This window comes from Phoca vitulina, unplaced genomic scaffold (genome assembly GCF_004348235.1).
Source record: "Phoca vitulina isolate PV1807 unplaced genomic scaffold, GSC_HSeal_1.0 scaffold41, whole genome shotgun sequence".
Classification (NCBI taxonomy): domain Eukaryota; kingdom Metazoa; phylum Chordata; class Mammalia; order Carnivora; family Phocidae; genus Phoca; species Phoca vitulina.
The window spans coordinates 11,558,272-11,573,404 of NW_022589744.1; the positions used below are offsets into that span (position 1 = coordinate 11,558,272).

A 15,133-nucleotide genomic window follows, 5' to 3' on the forward strand; every position below is an offset into this window, starting at 1 on the left:
GCTACCCCTGCTGGCTCGGATCTGCAAGGCAAGCGGGTGGGGAGCTGAGTCCCTGCAGCCACAGGACATAGGTGGTCGGGGTCCCCTGAACACAGGCGCTGAGCTGGAACAGCAGGGTGATGCCTGGCTTCTGGGGCTGGGGGAACCATCCCTAGCAGCAGGAAGTACCTCCTCCGGTCCTGGAAAGCCACGGGGTTAGGGAAGCAGGACTGCTCTGGGTTCAAATGTCTACTTCCCACAGCAACTTGAGCCAAGGCAGAAAAGGGCATCGTCTAAGGCTTGATGCAGTGCCCAGTGGACACCTCGGCCTTACTGGTCAGGCCTCTGGACCCCGCAAAGCTGCCACAACCATCACTTTGCCCCATCATAGCTGTTTCTCAAACAAGACAGGGCCCAGTGGGGCAAGAGTGGCTGCAACCCACCATGACAAGATGACAGGGGCCCCGAGCCATTAGCACACCACTTATCAGTCGTAAACAGGCTGGCCTGCTGCCTGCTCTCTTCCACAAAGGGCCCCTGGAGTTGGAATATCAGTTTTGCAAGGAGGAAACAGGGAAGCTTCAGGACCCAGTGGCAGCTGTCTGGCCTACAGGATGCCCGCCTGCTCTGTCACAAGGTTCTCTGTGCCAGGAGATGCCACACAAAGGAATGTTTTCTGGTCCCTCCCACTCTGCCAGCCTTCACCTCTGCCCGGCTCACCTCCCCCTCCATGGGCTGCCATTTCAGCCACTGAGCACCCTCCAAAGGTTCCTAGAAGGGCCACACACAGGCAGCCAAGGCTGCTCTCCCTTCCTGGGGCCGTGGGAAGCCACTTGCTTAGGCTGCCTCCAACCGAAGCACTCCCGAGCCTCACAGGGCTGGGACGGACTCTGATTGCCTTGGTTCATGGGGAAGTACAGTTTTGGAAGGAGAATGGATGACCCTCCTATCTCCTTGAGATAGACCAGAAAGATAAACGTGATCATCAGTACCCGCTCTGGCCTTCCCTGTCTTCCTCCCTCCAAACCTGAGAAAGTAAAAGGGACAAGCAGCAGCCAGCCTCAGAGTACCCACGTTCCCTGGGTCACAGCTGGGAACTGGGACTCCCTACAGAACCACAGCTGAGGAACATACCGCACGGTCACCTGACGACTGCTGGTTATATTGGGCACCAGGCATCAGGCACCCCCCGGGCCTCTCTTTAAATAGCCCACTGGGAAGAGCGCCTGGGACCTGCAGGAATGTGCCTCCTCCCTCTTAGGAGAACAAGGTCCCTCCAGCTCCCACGGTACCCACTGAAGTTTATTCTGCTCAAGCCCAAGGTGGAAATGGCAGAACGTCAACTGAAAAACAAAGGGGGTTCCCTGTCAGCCTTCGGGGCAGAACCTCGGCTGTCCAGTGGCCCCATTCCGTTCACAGCCCAGACAGAATCAGTGAGCAGCCCGGGATGAAACCCCACAGCTGGCACAGCTTGCTAACTCAGCGCACCAGAGGAGCCCTGGGCGCAAAGGCACAATGCCCTCCACGGCCACACGGCCACAGGCACGGCCTGCCACTAGCATGGACTGGCATTCCTCCCAGAGGGGGGCCCTAGGCCCCAGAGTCCTCTGGGTGGGACTCTGCAGCGTCCTGACTTCACAATGCCTGGAGGATGGCCGACTTCAGAGCCGAAGCTTCTGACCAACGAAGCCCACCTTTCCTGCACAGCCAAGCAGCCTGGGCCCAACCTGCATCCTCCCTGCTCTGGGGATCACACCCCTCAGACTGGCCAGGTCTCCACACCACTTCTTGCTCACAAGCAGAGCCCTCCCCTCCACAATCCCTCCCCGGGTCTTTGGACCTGGAAACACAAGTGAAAAAGCCGCTCTTGCCCAGGTGGCCTCTGCCCGCTTCCTCTTTCAAGGAGTCTGATGGCTCCCCTCCAGGGACCCATTAGGCAATGCAGGCACAGGGCCAATCAGGCTGAAGAAGCCAGACCAAGCGGAGACGAAGAGGGGAGGAGAAAAGGTGCCCAACTCCTGAGCCCTGTGCAAAGTCTCCCCCGGGGCTTTGCTGGGCACCTCTGTTCCCTCCTCCGGGAATGAGACCAGCAGGTAGGCTACTGCACTCCTGAAAACACGGGAATTGGGGATGCCCAGAGAGGCCCCAGAATGAGAGGGGACCACCCTCCTGGTGCCAGTCCACTTCACTGGTCAACAGGGGGCGGGGGCGGCGCGTGTTCAGTGTGACCAGAGAAGAGGGGCCCTATGCGTGGGAAGGAGTTTGGTGAATCTGAGACAAGATCTGGCCGTCTGGTGACAAGCTACATGTGGTTCTCAGAGAATAGGTGTGGCCCTGGCCTGGGCGTGAGGTGCCTGAATAAAAGCAGTGCTCCAGACTCATGAGTGTGGAATGGGGCTGATCAGGCAGAGCACACCCGCTTCTAAAGGGCTCTGGGGCCCTGGTCCCTGCACTGCGCCTACTACATGGACGGTGCCCTCAGTAGGCCGCGCTGGGGGCTGACTTGCCTTGCCAGCCAGAGAGCAGGCTGCCTAAGATAGGCCTCCAGGAGAGACAGCGTGGGGCAGTAAGGGGGCTGGCCAGGCTCCCCATCCTGCTGTGTGACCTCAGAGGAGCCACTTACTCTCCCTACTCTCCCAGGTCTGTTTCCCATACATAAAGGGAAGCAGGGATAGATGACCCGTGGCATTCTAGGATCCCGTGCCCCTTAGTACACTTGGAAACCGGGATCTTGATCTCCTTTACAGAAACATGCTGACCCTGGGGTGGGGCGTGAGAGAAGAGGGGGATCTAACTCCAGGAGCCTCCCACTTCTGACAGGAAACCCTCTAATCCTCCAGGGACCCATCTGCCTGCTACCCTCAACATCACTTAAAACACAGCTCCTGTCTCCAGCCTGCCCCACCACCTGCCTTCCCCTCACACACCACAAACATCCTGGGAACGCAGGACATAGATGAAGCTCCCCAGAGGTGTTTGGGGAGGGTCTCTGAAACAGTGTACAAGGGGGTACGACTGCCCCCAAAGGCTTCCTCGATGCTCCTGCAGTGGCCAGACACCCCCCGCCCCGAGGGGAATCACATGTGCAGGGCCGCAACGTGTGCCAGGATCTGGGCTAGCCACCGCTGTGCTTCCAGGAGTCAATCCAACAGCCTCGAAAGATGGGGATCTCCTCTCACGTAAAACGAGGAAAAGAAACAGACTCAGAGAGGCAAAGTGAGACACGTCCATGTCACGGAAGCGGGAAGGGGGCAGGCGGCATCGAAACAATGCCCCCTGGAGCGGCAGCTGACCAACGGAGAGCAGTTACCCTGTGGAAGAGGAGACACGGGAGGCACATGCCAGCTGCCGTCCAGGTCCCGAAGGCCCGCGAGGCAGAAGAGGGGTACAAGTGTCCTGTGTGACCATGGGCGGGACCAATGAGGTGAGGAGGAGGTCCCACCTTACAACGATCAGCGCTGTTCCAAGAAGGAAGACGGTAGGCTGCCATAGCAGGTGGGAACCCCCCATCTCACCAAGAGAGGCTCACAAAAAGGCTGCATGCCAAAAAGAGTGCAGGGAGCCAGGTACAGGGTAAAAGGTTCAAGCAGACGACCTTCAAGGTAGTTCTAAGACAGCTCTACCGTGGCGGGAGTCCCAGCAGTGACCGGCTTCCAAGACTGCAGCCATCTCAGGAGAACCTGCCTGGACCCGACCCAGGACGAGGCGGCAGTAATTAGATCCTCAGGTCTGGCACGAGCCCCTGGCCACCTGTTACCCTCCCTTGGATTAGAGCTGCCTTGGTGAACAAGTTCAGGCTGGGTTGGCACAAGCTGTCCCTGGTCCATCTCTGAAGAGGCACTTGCTCCCTTGTGTCCACTGATGGGCTGAGGCCGGAGGGGAAAGACACTGACATCGAGCACGCCCCAACTCACAGTCCCAGCCTGGACCTTCCCCTTCAGCCTGTCGGGCACCCTTGGACAGGAAGAAGCTCTCAGTCAGGGGCCTGGAGGCTGAGTTGCCACATAGCTGGGGCAGGGGTAGGGGCAGAGGGGACTCTCCTGGCCTGAACCAGCAGAGGAGGGGCTGGTAAACCAGCCTGATCCCATCCTGAGAGGATCCCCTTGGGAAAAACTGCAGGAACACAACGTCATCTCTTCCTCCTCAAAGAACACTGAATGAGTAAAGAAATTGGGCTGGGGGGGGGGCCCTGAAGGGGCTCAGACCACCTCCCCGTTAGCTCTCACCTCCAGCTGACCCTAGCTAGAAGCCCCCATGTGCATGCTGGAAGAAGAACCTGATCCTTCTGCCCCACATATGATGGGAGGCAAGAGTACCAGGCTGGAATCCTAAAGCCCAGTCTCCCTGCTGGGAACTGAGGGGAGGCACCCAAAGTCCTGAAGGACCCAGGGGTCACCAGGGGAGCTGTGCCAGCCCTAGGCGCCCCAGCAAAACCAGGAGTGGTGCCTAAGACAAAGGAATGTAACAGTGAAGTCACCCCACCTCGAAGTCAGGAACCCTGGCCAACCGTGGCCGGCTGACAGACCTCTCCTGTGTCTGGCTGTGCTGGGCAGCCCCCATGGCAGGGCCTCGGGCTCCCTGCCGTCACCAGCTTCCCCCACCACGGGTGGTGTCGGCTGGGTTGGGGCTGAGGGCCCCAGTGGTTCCCTCCCCGCTCATGAGCCACAGGGGTACAGGGGTGAGACCTGACGAACTCGTTCTGCGGGCTGCAGGTGGGTGGGGCCTCCCAGCCCTGTCTCTGTTCAGCACTCCCGGCAGGAGCCCGGCAGGAGCCCGGCGCACCATGGCAGCTGCCAGCTTTGTGCAGGAGATGCGCTCCATGGGTGAGAAGCTGCTGCTCAAGCTGCAGAGACTCCCGCAGGCCGAGCCTGTGGAGATCGTGGCCTTCTCGGTCATCCTCCTTTTCACAGGTAAGCTGGGGCTCTCCCATTCTCCCCGGCGGCCCTGGCTCTTCCTGGCATCCGGGAAAGGTGAGACCGTGGTGCTGGCCAGAGGGCTGGCTAGGTGTCCCCCAGACCGAGGAGAAGCAGATGTCCCTGGGGGAAAGCCAAGGGACCGCCCTAATCCTCGACAAGCTGCTCCAGTGATGGGGTGGTGCTGGAAGCAGGGCCCAGAGGCAGCCCGGAATCCCAACCAGGGATGGAGGGAGCGAGGCTGTGGGCAGCGGAGGAGACAGGACAGGGAGGTCAGGGGCCCGTGGCCGGCACGGGGACAGCCGACACCTCCCGTCAGACTCTCTTTGGGCAAAGATCCCGCACACCTCCAGAGGGGTTTCCTTTTAAGTCGGGTGTGTGTGCTCCCCCCCGCACCCCGCCCGAGCTTCCCGTGCTCTCTGCTTCTCTCTCCCCCCCCCAGCTACCGTGCTGCTGCTGCTGCTGACCGCCTGCTGCCGCTGCCACGCTGAGCGCAGACGCGGGAAGGTCCATGCCCGGCCCGTAACCCCACCGTGAGGGGCAGACATGAGGACGGCACGTTGGCGAGGAGGCCACCAAAGCCATGACCCCAGGTGCCACGTGGCCCTGTGGCCCTCAGCCCACAAGACGGCACTCCGTGGCCCCAGCTCCGGCCCTGCCCGGGAACCCGCCACCTGCAGCCTTACCAAGGAAGCAAGGGCTGGGACAGCCACCAAACTCTGACCTGCCAGGGAACCCCGGGGGGCCGGGGAGGAGTCAACTGCTTCAAACACCGAGTAAACAAAAACGGGATTCTTTCCCAACCTGCACCTTTTAACAAAACACAGAAGCAGGGTCCCCACACTTGGATGGAGAACAGCCTGCATCTGTGGGGAGCTGGCCCTTGGGGCCCCTACGCCAAAGAGGGGCTTTGTGCAATAGCTACTGGATCCCAAGCTTCCCACCAGAGGGGAGCATGTCAGTATTCTGCTCCGGTATTTGCCCATTTCTTTCCCAGTAAAAGCTTTCTGTTTATGTGTTTCCGCGGCGCCAGACTCCCTGGCCTGGGCTCGGTGCTTCTGAAGGGCAATGTGCCAGAATTCCAGGGGTGTGGCCGGTGACTGTCCTTGCCAGGCCTCTGCACTCCCTGTGCCCAGGAAAGCTGGAAAAACACACAGGCAGGAATGCCATGCAAGAGGGAACCAGGGGAAGGGTGAGGGTGAAAGTCCCGTCGGCAGCAACTGCTAACGAGCTCTGGCTCCAGATGCCCCCACTGCACGGACCCGGGTTCTGGGCTCAGGAAGGCCGCTGCGCAGCTTCCACCACCGCTTACTTGACCTGCACACCCCACACCAGCGGGCTCAGGCCACCGGGTCTTCCCAAACTTCTGGAGTCAGAGAAGAGAGGTCAGGCCCCTACTGTTGTCCATAACCTGCATCCTGACCCCTCAGTCTTTTCCCCATCGTGTGCCAGGCTGTCCGGGAGGAAATCCTCACCCCGCCGCTCACCAGCTGTGTGAATGCGGGTTAGTGATTCGACCTCCTCGAGCCACATTTCCTCCCCTCCGAGACTTCGCTAACCCCGGTAGCTGCCTCCTGGGGTGAGCTTGTGAGGAGAAATTGAGATGACCTACAGCAAGCACTTGGCACAGTACTGGGCATATCCTAAGAGCTCTGGAGATATGAACCATCATCATTATCTGCCCCTCTAAACAAGAGCAACATGGACCCATTTTAAGGATTGGCCCTGCCACAATGTAACACCACCCTGCCTCCCTCCCTTCAGTTCACTTTCTCTTCCAGGTAGAGCTGCCAACCCAGGAAAGAGGTTGGGGGAGTCAAAAAGCTCTCCGTGGTACCTCCCCCTCCATCCCCGCTGGTCCCCCAGAGCCACTAGGGGTGGAGCCCTGTCTATCTAGAAAAACGGAGTGCAGAGGGGATGCCGGGCAGGTGGGAGAAACTCTGGCTGGTTTCACTTCCTGGTGTCCACTGACTTGTCTGACGGGTTTGGTTTAGGTTGAAGACCCAGAGAGGAAGTACTTCCACACAAAAGAAAAGAAATTCAAGAACCAGGCTGTACCCACCCCACAAGAACGGGATTCAGAATAACAATGGTAACGATGAGGATGGTGAAGGTGGCAGGTGATGATCAGGTTGGCTGAAATTCCGTGAAGGCTTATGTGTGCTTGGTCACTGCCTAAAGCATTTTTTTTTTTAAAGATTTTATTTATTTGAGGGGGGGGCAGGGAGGGCACAGAGGAAGAGTGAGAGGGAGAAGCAGTCTCCCCACTGAGCAGAGTCCGATGTGAGGTTAGATCCCAGGACCCCGGGATCATGACCTGAGCCGAAGGCAGACGCTTCACCAACTGAGCCACCCAGGCGCACCAAGCCTAAAGCATTCTGATGCAGGTGATTTTGTTTGATCACAACAGCCTCAGTGCCATGGGTACCATTATTATCCCTATTTTAGAGATGAGGAAATTGAGCCTTAGCGACACTGGGTCACTTTCCTAAGTTCAACCAGCTAGAAAGTAGCAGAGCCAGCCTCTGGGCCCAGCCCACCCAGCTGCAGAGCCCCTGCCCGCCACACCCAGGCCCTGAAGCCTCCCAGCTGCAGTGCAGATAAGGCTCCCATCCCATTATCCTCCATCAACCGATCTTAGATCCCACACCCAAAACTGTCTTAAAATCTCCTCCCTGTGAGTGGGTGGAGCCCGAAGAAGTAAGAGCTAGGGTGGGGCCCAACTAGGTCTCCCTCCCAGAAGGAAAACAGGGAAGGTGGGAGGGACCCAGATGGGAAACCCTGCCCTTTTCAGTCCAGGCACCAAGAGCTGGAGGGGCCCCAGGAAGCCCTCAATCGAGGAGATGCTCAACAGCGGGGCAGCCCAATTCCCATGGGCCTCTCCCTTAAGCAAGTTTACATCAGCACTAAGAATGTCCCTTCCTGAGGCTGTGCCTCTTTGCTAGGAGATTCTGGCTCCATGGTCTGGCTGCCAAGAGGTGGCGACCATGGGCCGTTTCTTTGGCATTCTCCTCCTCCTAACTGCTGAGCCCAAATAAGATGCCATCCTTGCGCTGCTGGGAAGGCTTACTCCTTCCCACTTGGCAGCAAACTGGCCCACGCAGAGCCCCACCACTAATGGCTCCCCACGGCAGTCCTGGGCAGGCTTTGGTCCCACTCAGCTCAACAAATCAGATCGGCTCCAGCGCGACAGCAGCCTGGCACACTCCCAGCACGGGTCTTCTAGGGAAGAGAGGCAGGGAGAGGAAGCAGCAATCCCCCCATTGTGGGAAAGAACAAAAAGAGAGGTACAGCAATGGTGGCCATGGAAGGGGAGGGCAGCAGGCTGTCTGCGCCCTGAAGGGCATCTGGCTATCACAGGTCTCCATTCCTGCCACCAGGCCCACTGGAACAAGCCACCCCCAAGTCTGCCTGCGCTCACTGCTGCACCGATTTCCCAGCTTCATCAGGCCTCCCCTGACTCTGGCCTCTACTCCACAGGAGCCTCTCGCTTCCTGCAAAGGTCCACACTCAAGATCTGTGCATTTTACCGGCTATTATGCCTTATCAGAAACCACAGTAGAGCCCCGGGTACAAGAATCTCATTAGCAAAACCTGGCAGAGAGCACATAAAACACTCTTCTCCTAAATCTGTTTTCTCAAGCATTAACGTTCAAGAGCAACCTACAGTAAAAATCTTCACGACATAGTTGCCTGTGGGTAATACAACTTCCAGACCCAAAAACTGAGGACAATTTTGTTCTCAAAAGTAGTCTCCTCACCCTCCTCAGGACCTGCTGCCTGCCATGAAACACCGTCCCCTGGTCCTACCTCTTCCGTGGTCTTCATGCCTCAACCTAACCTCACTCCTTACGGGGGATCCCCTCCGCCCCCAGGCCAGGCTACACCACACACACCAACAGCATTCTCCACCTCTTCCCATAATGTTCCCTTCATGATGATCATTTCCGTAGGATTTTCTGATCAGGGCCAGCAATTAACTGGAAGAGTTGGTTAAAGCCACTTTTGTGTACATGACACAAAATGTTCCCCACGCATCTCATTTTAAATGGAAACATATACGTGCACATTCCTTGGCCAATCTTTTTGCTGTAGGGCCAACGCCTTTCCTCCAAGTGTGGGGTTTGCTGGCCAGAGTTCCTATATTGGCTATTTGCTAACTGTGGTTACTATAAAGCAGAACAAGAACTTAAAAGACATCCACAGAGGGCGCCTGGGTGGCTCAGTTGGTTGGGCGACTGCCTTCGACTCAGGTCATGATCCTGGAGTCCCAGGATCGAGTCCCGCATCGGGCTCCCTGCTCAGCAGGGAGTCTGCTTCTCCCTCTGACTCTCCCCCCTCTCATGTGCTCTCTCTCTCTCATTCTCTCTCTCAAATAAATAAATAAAAAATCTTTAAAAAAAAAAAAAAAAAGACATCCACAGAAATCGGCGTGTGAAATCCTGGATTTTTGCAACATGTTTCCAGTTGTCTTGCCACATCTGTTTTGACAGACATACTGAGTGATTCCAAAGTCATTCCAAAGTGGTCAAATAGGTGCTTATAGCAACAACTCCCACCACCACCACCACCACCCCCCCGACCCCACACTACCCCCGCCCCCTTGAGGTGTGGCAGGGAGCTTCTGAGCTCAGTCTCTGCAGCCAAGCTCCACAGCTGGGTTTAAACCCCCGAGCAGTTACTTCTTGGCTGGATGACCTTGGGTGAGTTGCTTCACCTCGGTGCCTGCTCCCCAGCTGTAAAACGGGTTTCGGCGATTCCTGTTGCTCCATGTTTTTATGTAACATTAAGTGTGATTATGTCAGTACAACAAGGACAAATGCCACAAACAGGTTTGGGAACAAACAGCTGACTCCTGATAAGCATCCAACTTCACTGATGGAGGAAGTAGGCGGCTGTGCTAGAGATCAGCCTGCTGGCTGGAAGCATTCAGCAACCAAGGGCATGCGTCAGTATGTTTTACGGAGGGAAACTTGAAACATCAGGTGAGCCCATGACAGTCAAGAAGGACTTTACTGAACTCGCTCATCATCTGTCTCCTCCAACCCCGGCTGCACGTTAGCCTTGGCCCGGAGGCTTTACAGAGCATGGGGCCCTGACTGCCCAGAGACTGAGCTAAGTGATACCAGGCAGGGCCCAGATGATTCTAATGAGCAGGGCTGAGGACCAACGAGCTAGAATGGAAGCCTGGATGGGCAGGACCTGCCTCACTTGGTTCACAATGGACATGAGGTACCTCGCGCAGTTCCTGGCCACACCAAGCACTTGAATCCTAACTTTTAAGGAATAAATGGTGGCCGCTAGGTTTCCAGTTCTGCTTCCTCGCTGCCCCATCCATCACACCAGTGGGTAGGACCCAACCACATGAAGCAGCTGAGAGGCCGGCAAAGGCACTAGGGAAAAGTTAGCCTCCACAGGACCCTGGGGCCTCAATTGTGATAAAGACCTCGTTCCAGAAGGCGCCAGCTAGAGCTAGTTAACCATTCACCAGCCCCACAACACCGGAGGAAGAGAGCAGCCCGGGTGCGGCTCCAGCCCAGGGCTTCCTGGAGTCCTGGGCTTCCTGTGCTCTGGCCAGGACCTCCCAGTCCACAGGCTGGCAGCCAGACAGAGAGGAGAGGCAGGACGCAGCCACAGGCAAGGCAGACAGGTGGCCTGACACAAGGGTCCTGGATCCAGTCTCCTTCCCCACCCTACCCCAAGCCTGACTTCTCTCGGTGAGGACGCCTGAACATACTACCCTGAGCAGCCCCCAAAACGACATCACAAAAAGAACAGAACGCAGCTGAAGGGGTAAGTATGAAAGGCAGAAGGGGAAGGAGGTTGCTAGGTAACAGGCCCTAGCCCCCTTTGTTCGCTCCCGTGACAGCAATGAGGTCTGGTCAGGGCTACTTGGCCATGACAACACCTTTTCCTCCCAACAGTCAGGGTGCGGCTTGGGCCCCCAAAGCGTGGGGTCTGCAGGATTACCCTGACCGGCCCGCTCTTAGGACATGGGAGTGTTAACAGCAGAATCAGGTAGTGACTCCTTCCTTCCGCTACTCCCCTCAACTGGCTCCCGGCCCGCAGCCTGCCCACCTGAGCTGCTTCAAGATTAGCTAGTTCTTCTGTTTCCAGCTGCCTCCGGGGGAGCTTACTGAGGCCTCGGCTGGACTCAGTCCGCTCCTTGACTCTGATGCTGATCTCTCAAAATGCTTCCCAAATGTTTGGCAGTTGAGGCAGGGAAAACAGCAAGGATCTGTAGCGTTGCGTTTTAGATTCTAGCTGAGTAGATCTCAGGGATGGGAAAGTTCTTGCTCACACCAGGGCGTCGAGCCCAGCATCCCTGCAGAGGTGGGACAGCTGGTCTGAGACCGCTCCAGAGGATGAAGTGGGGGTGGACAGCAGCTCCTGGGACAGGGCCTTGGAGAGGCCCTGGCACTCAAGGCCTCTGTCCCCTCTTTTCCAGGTTCACATGAACAAACTGACAAACCAGAAGCTCATGTGGAATGATGAGTTCTGGCAGAATCCATGGGACCAGGGAGGCCTGGCAGTGATCAGCTTATTCATCACCATGATCCTGTTTCTCATTGTGTTTGCCATTATATTTGGTTTACTCCCTCCACTTAAGAAGGTCAACCGGCATGAAGAGTCGTGACCTGACTTTCTGGGGGCCAAGAAGGGGCCCACCTGTTAACTCTCAAAACACCATGTACCTTTTCTTCAAAGCCCTTTTAAGAGTCTGCAATTATACATACATGTTAACGTAATTAATTAATTAACTAATGTGATTGTCTAATAAGTGCCTGTCTTCCCCACTGAACAGAACACCACAAAAGCAGGGGATGGGTCTCTTTCTGCTCACCACTGTATCCCATACCCAATGTACCTGGCGCGGAGTCCGTTTCAAACAATATTTGCTGGTTGAATAAATGAATGAATGAATAAATGATCAAACAAATGGATAGACAGACAGATGCTGGGCTGCCGGCTCCCCCAGACCACAGTCCCCAGATGACAGCGCCCAGTTCAGTTGAGGCCCAAACACAAAGTTGTTCTTCTATCTCAGACAAGGTACAGAGGCCTCTAAGCTGGAAGTTGCTTCAACCTAATGACGGTTCCTTTTGACACTAAGAGACGAAGAGCACCGTCCGGAGTGAACAAATGCTTGTCACGGCCACAGCTGGACGTGGAGGAGAGCGGAGCACCGCTGGATGCCCCGCCCCGACCTCATTCATACTGACCTGAGTGTCTCTGCCACTGGTCCCAGAGATGCCCAGGTCTCCCTCACAGGGTCCCACAGCCCCCACGCACCGCAGACCACCCTACAACACCATCTTTGTAGACGTGTAACTGCCTCTGCCAAAACCGCCACACCGGCCTGGCCTTGGCAGCCAGGTGCCCTCCCTTAGCAAACAGCTGCTTTCACTTAAACCACAAACCAGGGCTATTCTTAGAAAAAGAGCAAATATCTGGTGGGGAATGGGCGATACACCACTTATGCAAATAAAGAGACATTTCTTTTTCACTCAAAGAGCAATTGCACACTCAGCCACGACAGCAGTGCTTATTTCATGCCAGGCAGTCCTGGAATCAGGAGCCCTCGTACGCAGCACACGACGTAGGAGAGATGAGGCTGCGTGTGGCGCAGCGGGAGGCCCACTAACACGGAGACCCCCGGGCGCACTGAGAGGCCCCAGCTCCCCAGTAGGACACAGGAGAAATAAAGGCAGGGGCCCCTAGCAAGACCTGGCCAGTTGCTGGGCGGCTGCAGCCCAGAGGCACATGGCAGAGCTAACCCTTCAGACAGTCCCACAGAGCCTCAGACTCATCCCAGAAAAGAACCCAGCAGGGGTATTTCCAGCAGAAGGGACTCTGACAACGAGCAAGGACACCCGGCCCTTTCATTATGAGCATTTTGCTCAAGGAGCCCGAGAGGGCCTAATTTAACAACTCCCTGTACTACTGCCTGAAAAGGGCTCTGGTCGAGATGGCTGTGGGCAAGGGTGCCAACCACCTCTGCTGGGCATGGCTGTGCCACAAAGGCCAAAGGAGAGACTCAGAGGAGCCACCAAATCATCAGTGAGTAGGAGGGGGTGGGAATCAAAATACATAGCCCAAATAAGTACCTCTCTGGTTTCCAGAGGAGAGCCCCAAACATCTGCTAGATACCAGGTCTATGTACTTGCTCAGCTCCAGGCTTCAAAAATCTAGTCTTGCAAAAACCAAGATGGGGCATATATATGAAATGCGCATGTCACTAAAAATCGGGAGACCCAGGATTAGTGGCGTCTGTCTACTGTGAGCTTTGTGACCATGACCTCTCTGGGCATCGGTCTGTTCATCTCTAGGTCTGAAGCAATCACTTCTGCCTCATCTACCTCACAGGTAGACCAATATGAGTTTTTCAGATCAAAGGGCTGCATGCATGCAAAGTGCTCCCAGCTCGTCCAGAATCATCCCAGCTGTCCCTCGTGTCCCGAACCTGTCCTGCCACAACCTGCCTGTCACTGAGCAGCCATCAGGCTCTTTCAAGCCTCTGCCACAAGCACATACAGATAAAACAGAGAAGTGGATTCCAAGTAGGCAGGCTGGTGTTACGATAGAAAAGCTGACTTCTCTCCAAGCTTATTATCCACCCCCAAGAGATACGGTAGGTCACATGGCTCTTTTTGGGTCCAGGATAAAAGTGAATCCTACTCAAGTGAAGCCAGTGGTCCAGCTCAGTGTCAAGTGATGACCACAATGCTAATGGCTCAGAACCAATCACATGATTCATGACAGGGTCACTCATGGGACCATCTACTCCAGAAGTGGATGGAGTGGGGTGAACGGATGACCACCCAAAATACTGAATGAGTCTTCACACTGCTAGTTTCTGGGGCCTTCCTGGCAAGGATACGGACTTCCAGACTGCCTGATAGGAAATGCCCCACACAGTAGCCTTCAGCAGGCAGCATGCCTTGGTGGCCCAACAGCTGCCCTACATTAGCTGGTTAACTAGTAGGCGCTCCGGGGGCAGGGGGGAGATCTCACTAACCCATTGCTCTACATGTTAAATAAGTCACTCACCCCAGTGCTTCACAGAAGGTCACCAGGGCATCAAAGGCCAAGACAGCAGCTTTATCAGATGCTTTGTTCCCTCTCTTTTCCTGGAGACAAGAAAAGACCACTTAGCAAAAGTCTTACATAGCTGAACTACCTTGCAGCCTAAACAATGATGAGGGAGAAAAATATCAAATGACAGTAAGAAAGCCATTTACAAAATGGTGTCCCCAAACCAAACCATGCATCAGAATCACCCGGATAACTTTATTTTTTATTTTTTATTTTTAAAGATTTTATTTTCAAGCAACATCCACACCAAACAAGGGGCCTGAACTCACAGTCCCGAGCTCAAGAGTCACGTGCTCTACTGACTGAGCCAGCCAGGCATCCCCCACCTGGATAACTTTCAAAAAGTGACCTAGAGCCCACACCCAGACTACTGAATTGAACTTTCTGGAACGGGAGCTTTGGGGAGTTTATTTTCAAAAAGCTGCTCAGGTGATTCTCATACAAAGGGCCCAGGGACTGGCATTTGGGAACCATATATAATATGATCCATATTTTCCTTTAAGATTTTATTTTTAAGTAATCTCTACACCCAACGTGGGGCTCGAACGTACAACCCTGAGATCAAGAGTCGCGTGCTCCACCAACTAAGCCAACCAGGTGTCTCAATATATGTGTCCAATTTAATAGTAAATATACGCACAGGTGTATTTAGATTTGAAGGGACACACATACCTCTGTGTGTACACAAGGATATATACTACAATGTGAGCAGTGATTTCTTCTGAGTGCTGGGATTATGCATTATTTGCCTTTTTGTACATGTCTATTCGTCAAAGTTTCCTTTCAAAAAATTGAAATTTTTAAAAATACAGAAAAATACACAGAGAAGGAATGAAAATATAACAGACCCTGGTATATGAGATCTCGTTTATCGGTTTTCTGCTTCTGGAAGGTGAATGAATCATCCCCACCACCTAAACACACATAAATACACCTACTGCCTCTCCCTTCATTCTGCCAATCTGTTTATATCACAGTTTCTTCTGAAATCATAATTTTCCTTATGGTGAGGAAACAACAGCAACATCATTCAGAGCTAAACCATGTGACTACATTTTTACATTTCTCATGATCACATATCCTTTCTTGTACAACTTTGTTCTCCCAAAATTAACAGCTGTTTTTTCACTTAGATTTTAGTGTAT

General features: G+C 54.9%; 3 protein-coding genes across 4 annotated transcripts in view; 2 read left to right on the forward strand and 1 right to left on the reverse strand.

Annotated features, from left to right (window-relative positions):
- Positions 1-15,133, reverse strand: part of RECQL5 (RecQ like helicase 5) — a 34,648-nt gene that overhangs the window by 7,684 nt on the left and 11,831 nt on the right. For both annotated transcript variants that reach the window (XM_032429589.1, XM_032429590.1), the window contains exon 8: positions 13,944-14,023. In XM_032429589.1, coding sequence (XP_032285480.1) covers positions 13,944-14,023 — 80 coding nt within the window. The remainder of the gene's footprint in view (positions 1-13,943; positions 14,024-15,133) is intronic.
- SMIM5 (small integral membrane protein 5) lies at positions 2,259-5,912 on the forward strand. The gene is made up of 2 exons (XM_032429591.1): positions 2,259-4,889; positions 5,335-5,912. The coding sequence occupies exons 1-2, from the start codon at positions 4,538-4,540 to the stop codon at positions 5,427-5,429; spliced, it is 447 nt and encodes a 148-aa protein (XP_032285482.1). The 5' UTR covers positions 2,259-4,537; the 3' UTR covers positions 5,430-5,912.
- On the forward strand, positions 9,513-12,029 carry SMIM6 (small integral membrane protein 6). The gene is made up of 2 exons (XM_032429593.1): positions 9,513-10,685; positions 11,341-12,029. The coding sequence occupies exon 2, from the start codon at positions 11,347-11,349 to the stop codon at positions 11,527-11,529; it is 183 nt and encodes a 60-aa protein (XP_032285484.1). The 5' UTR covers positions 9,513-10,685; positions 11,341-11,346; the 3' UTR covers positions 11,530-12,029.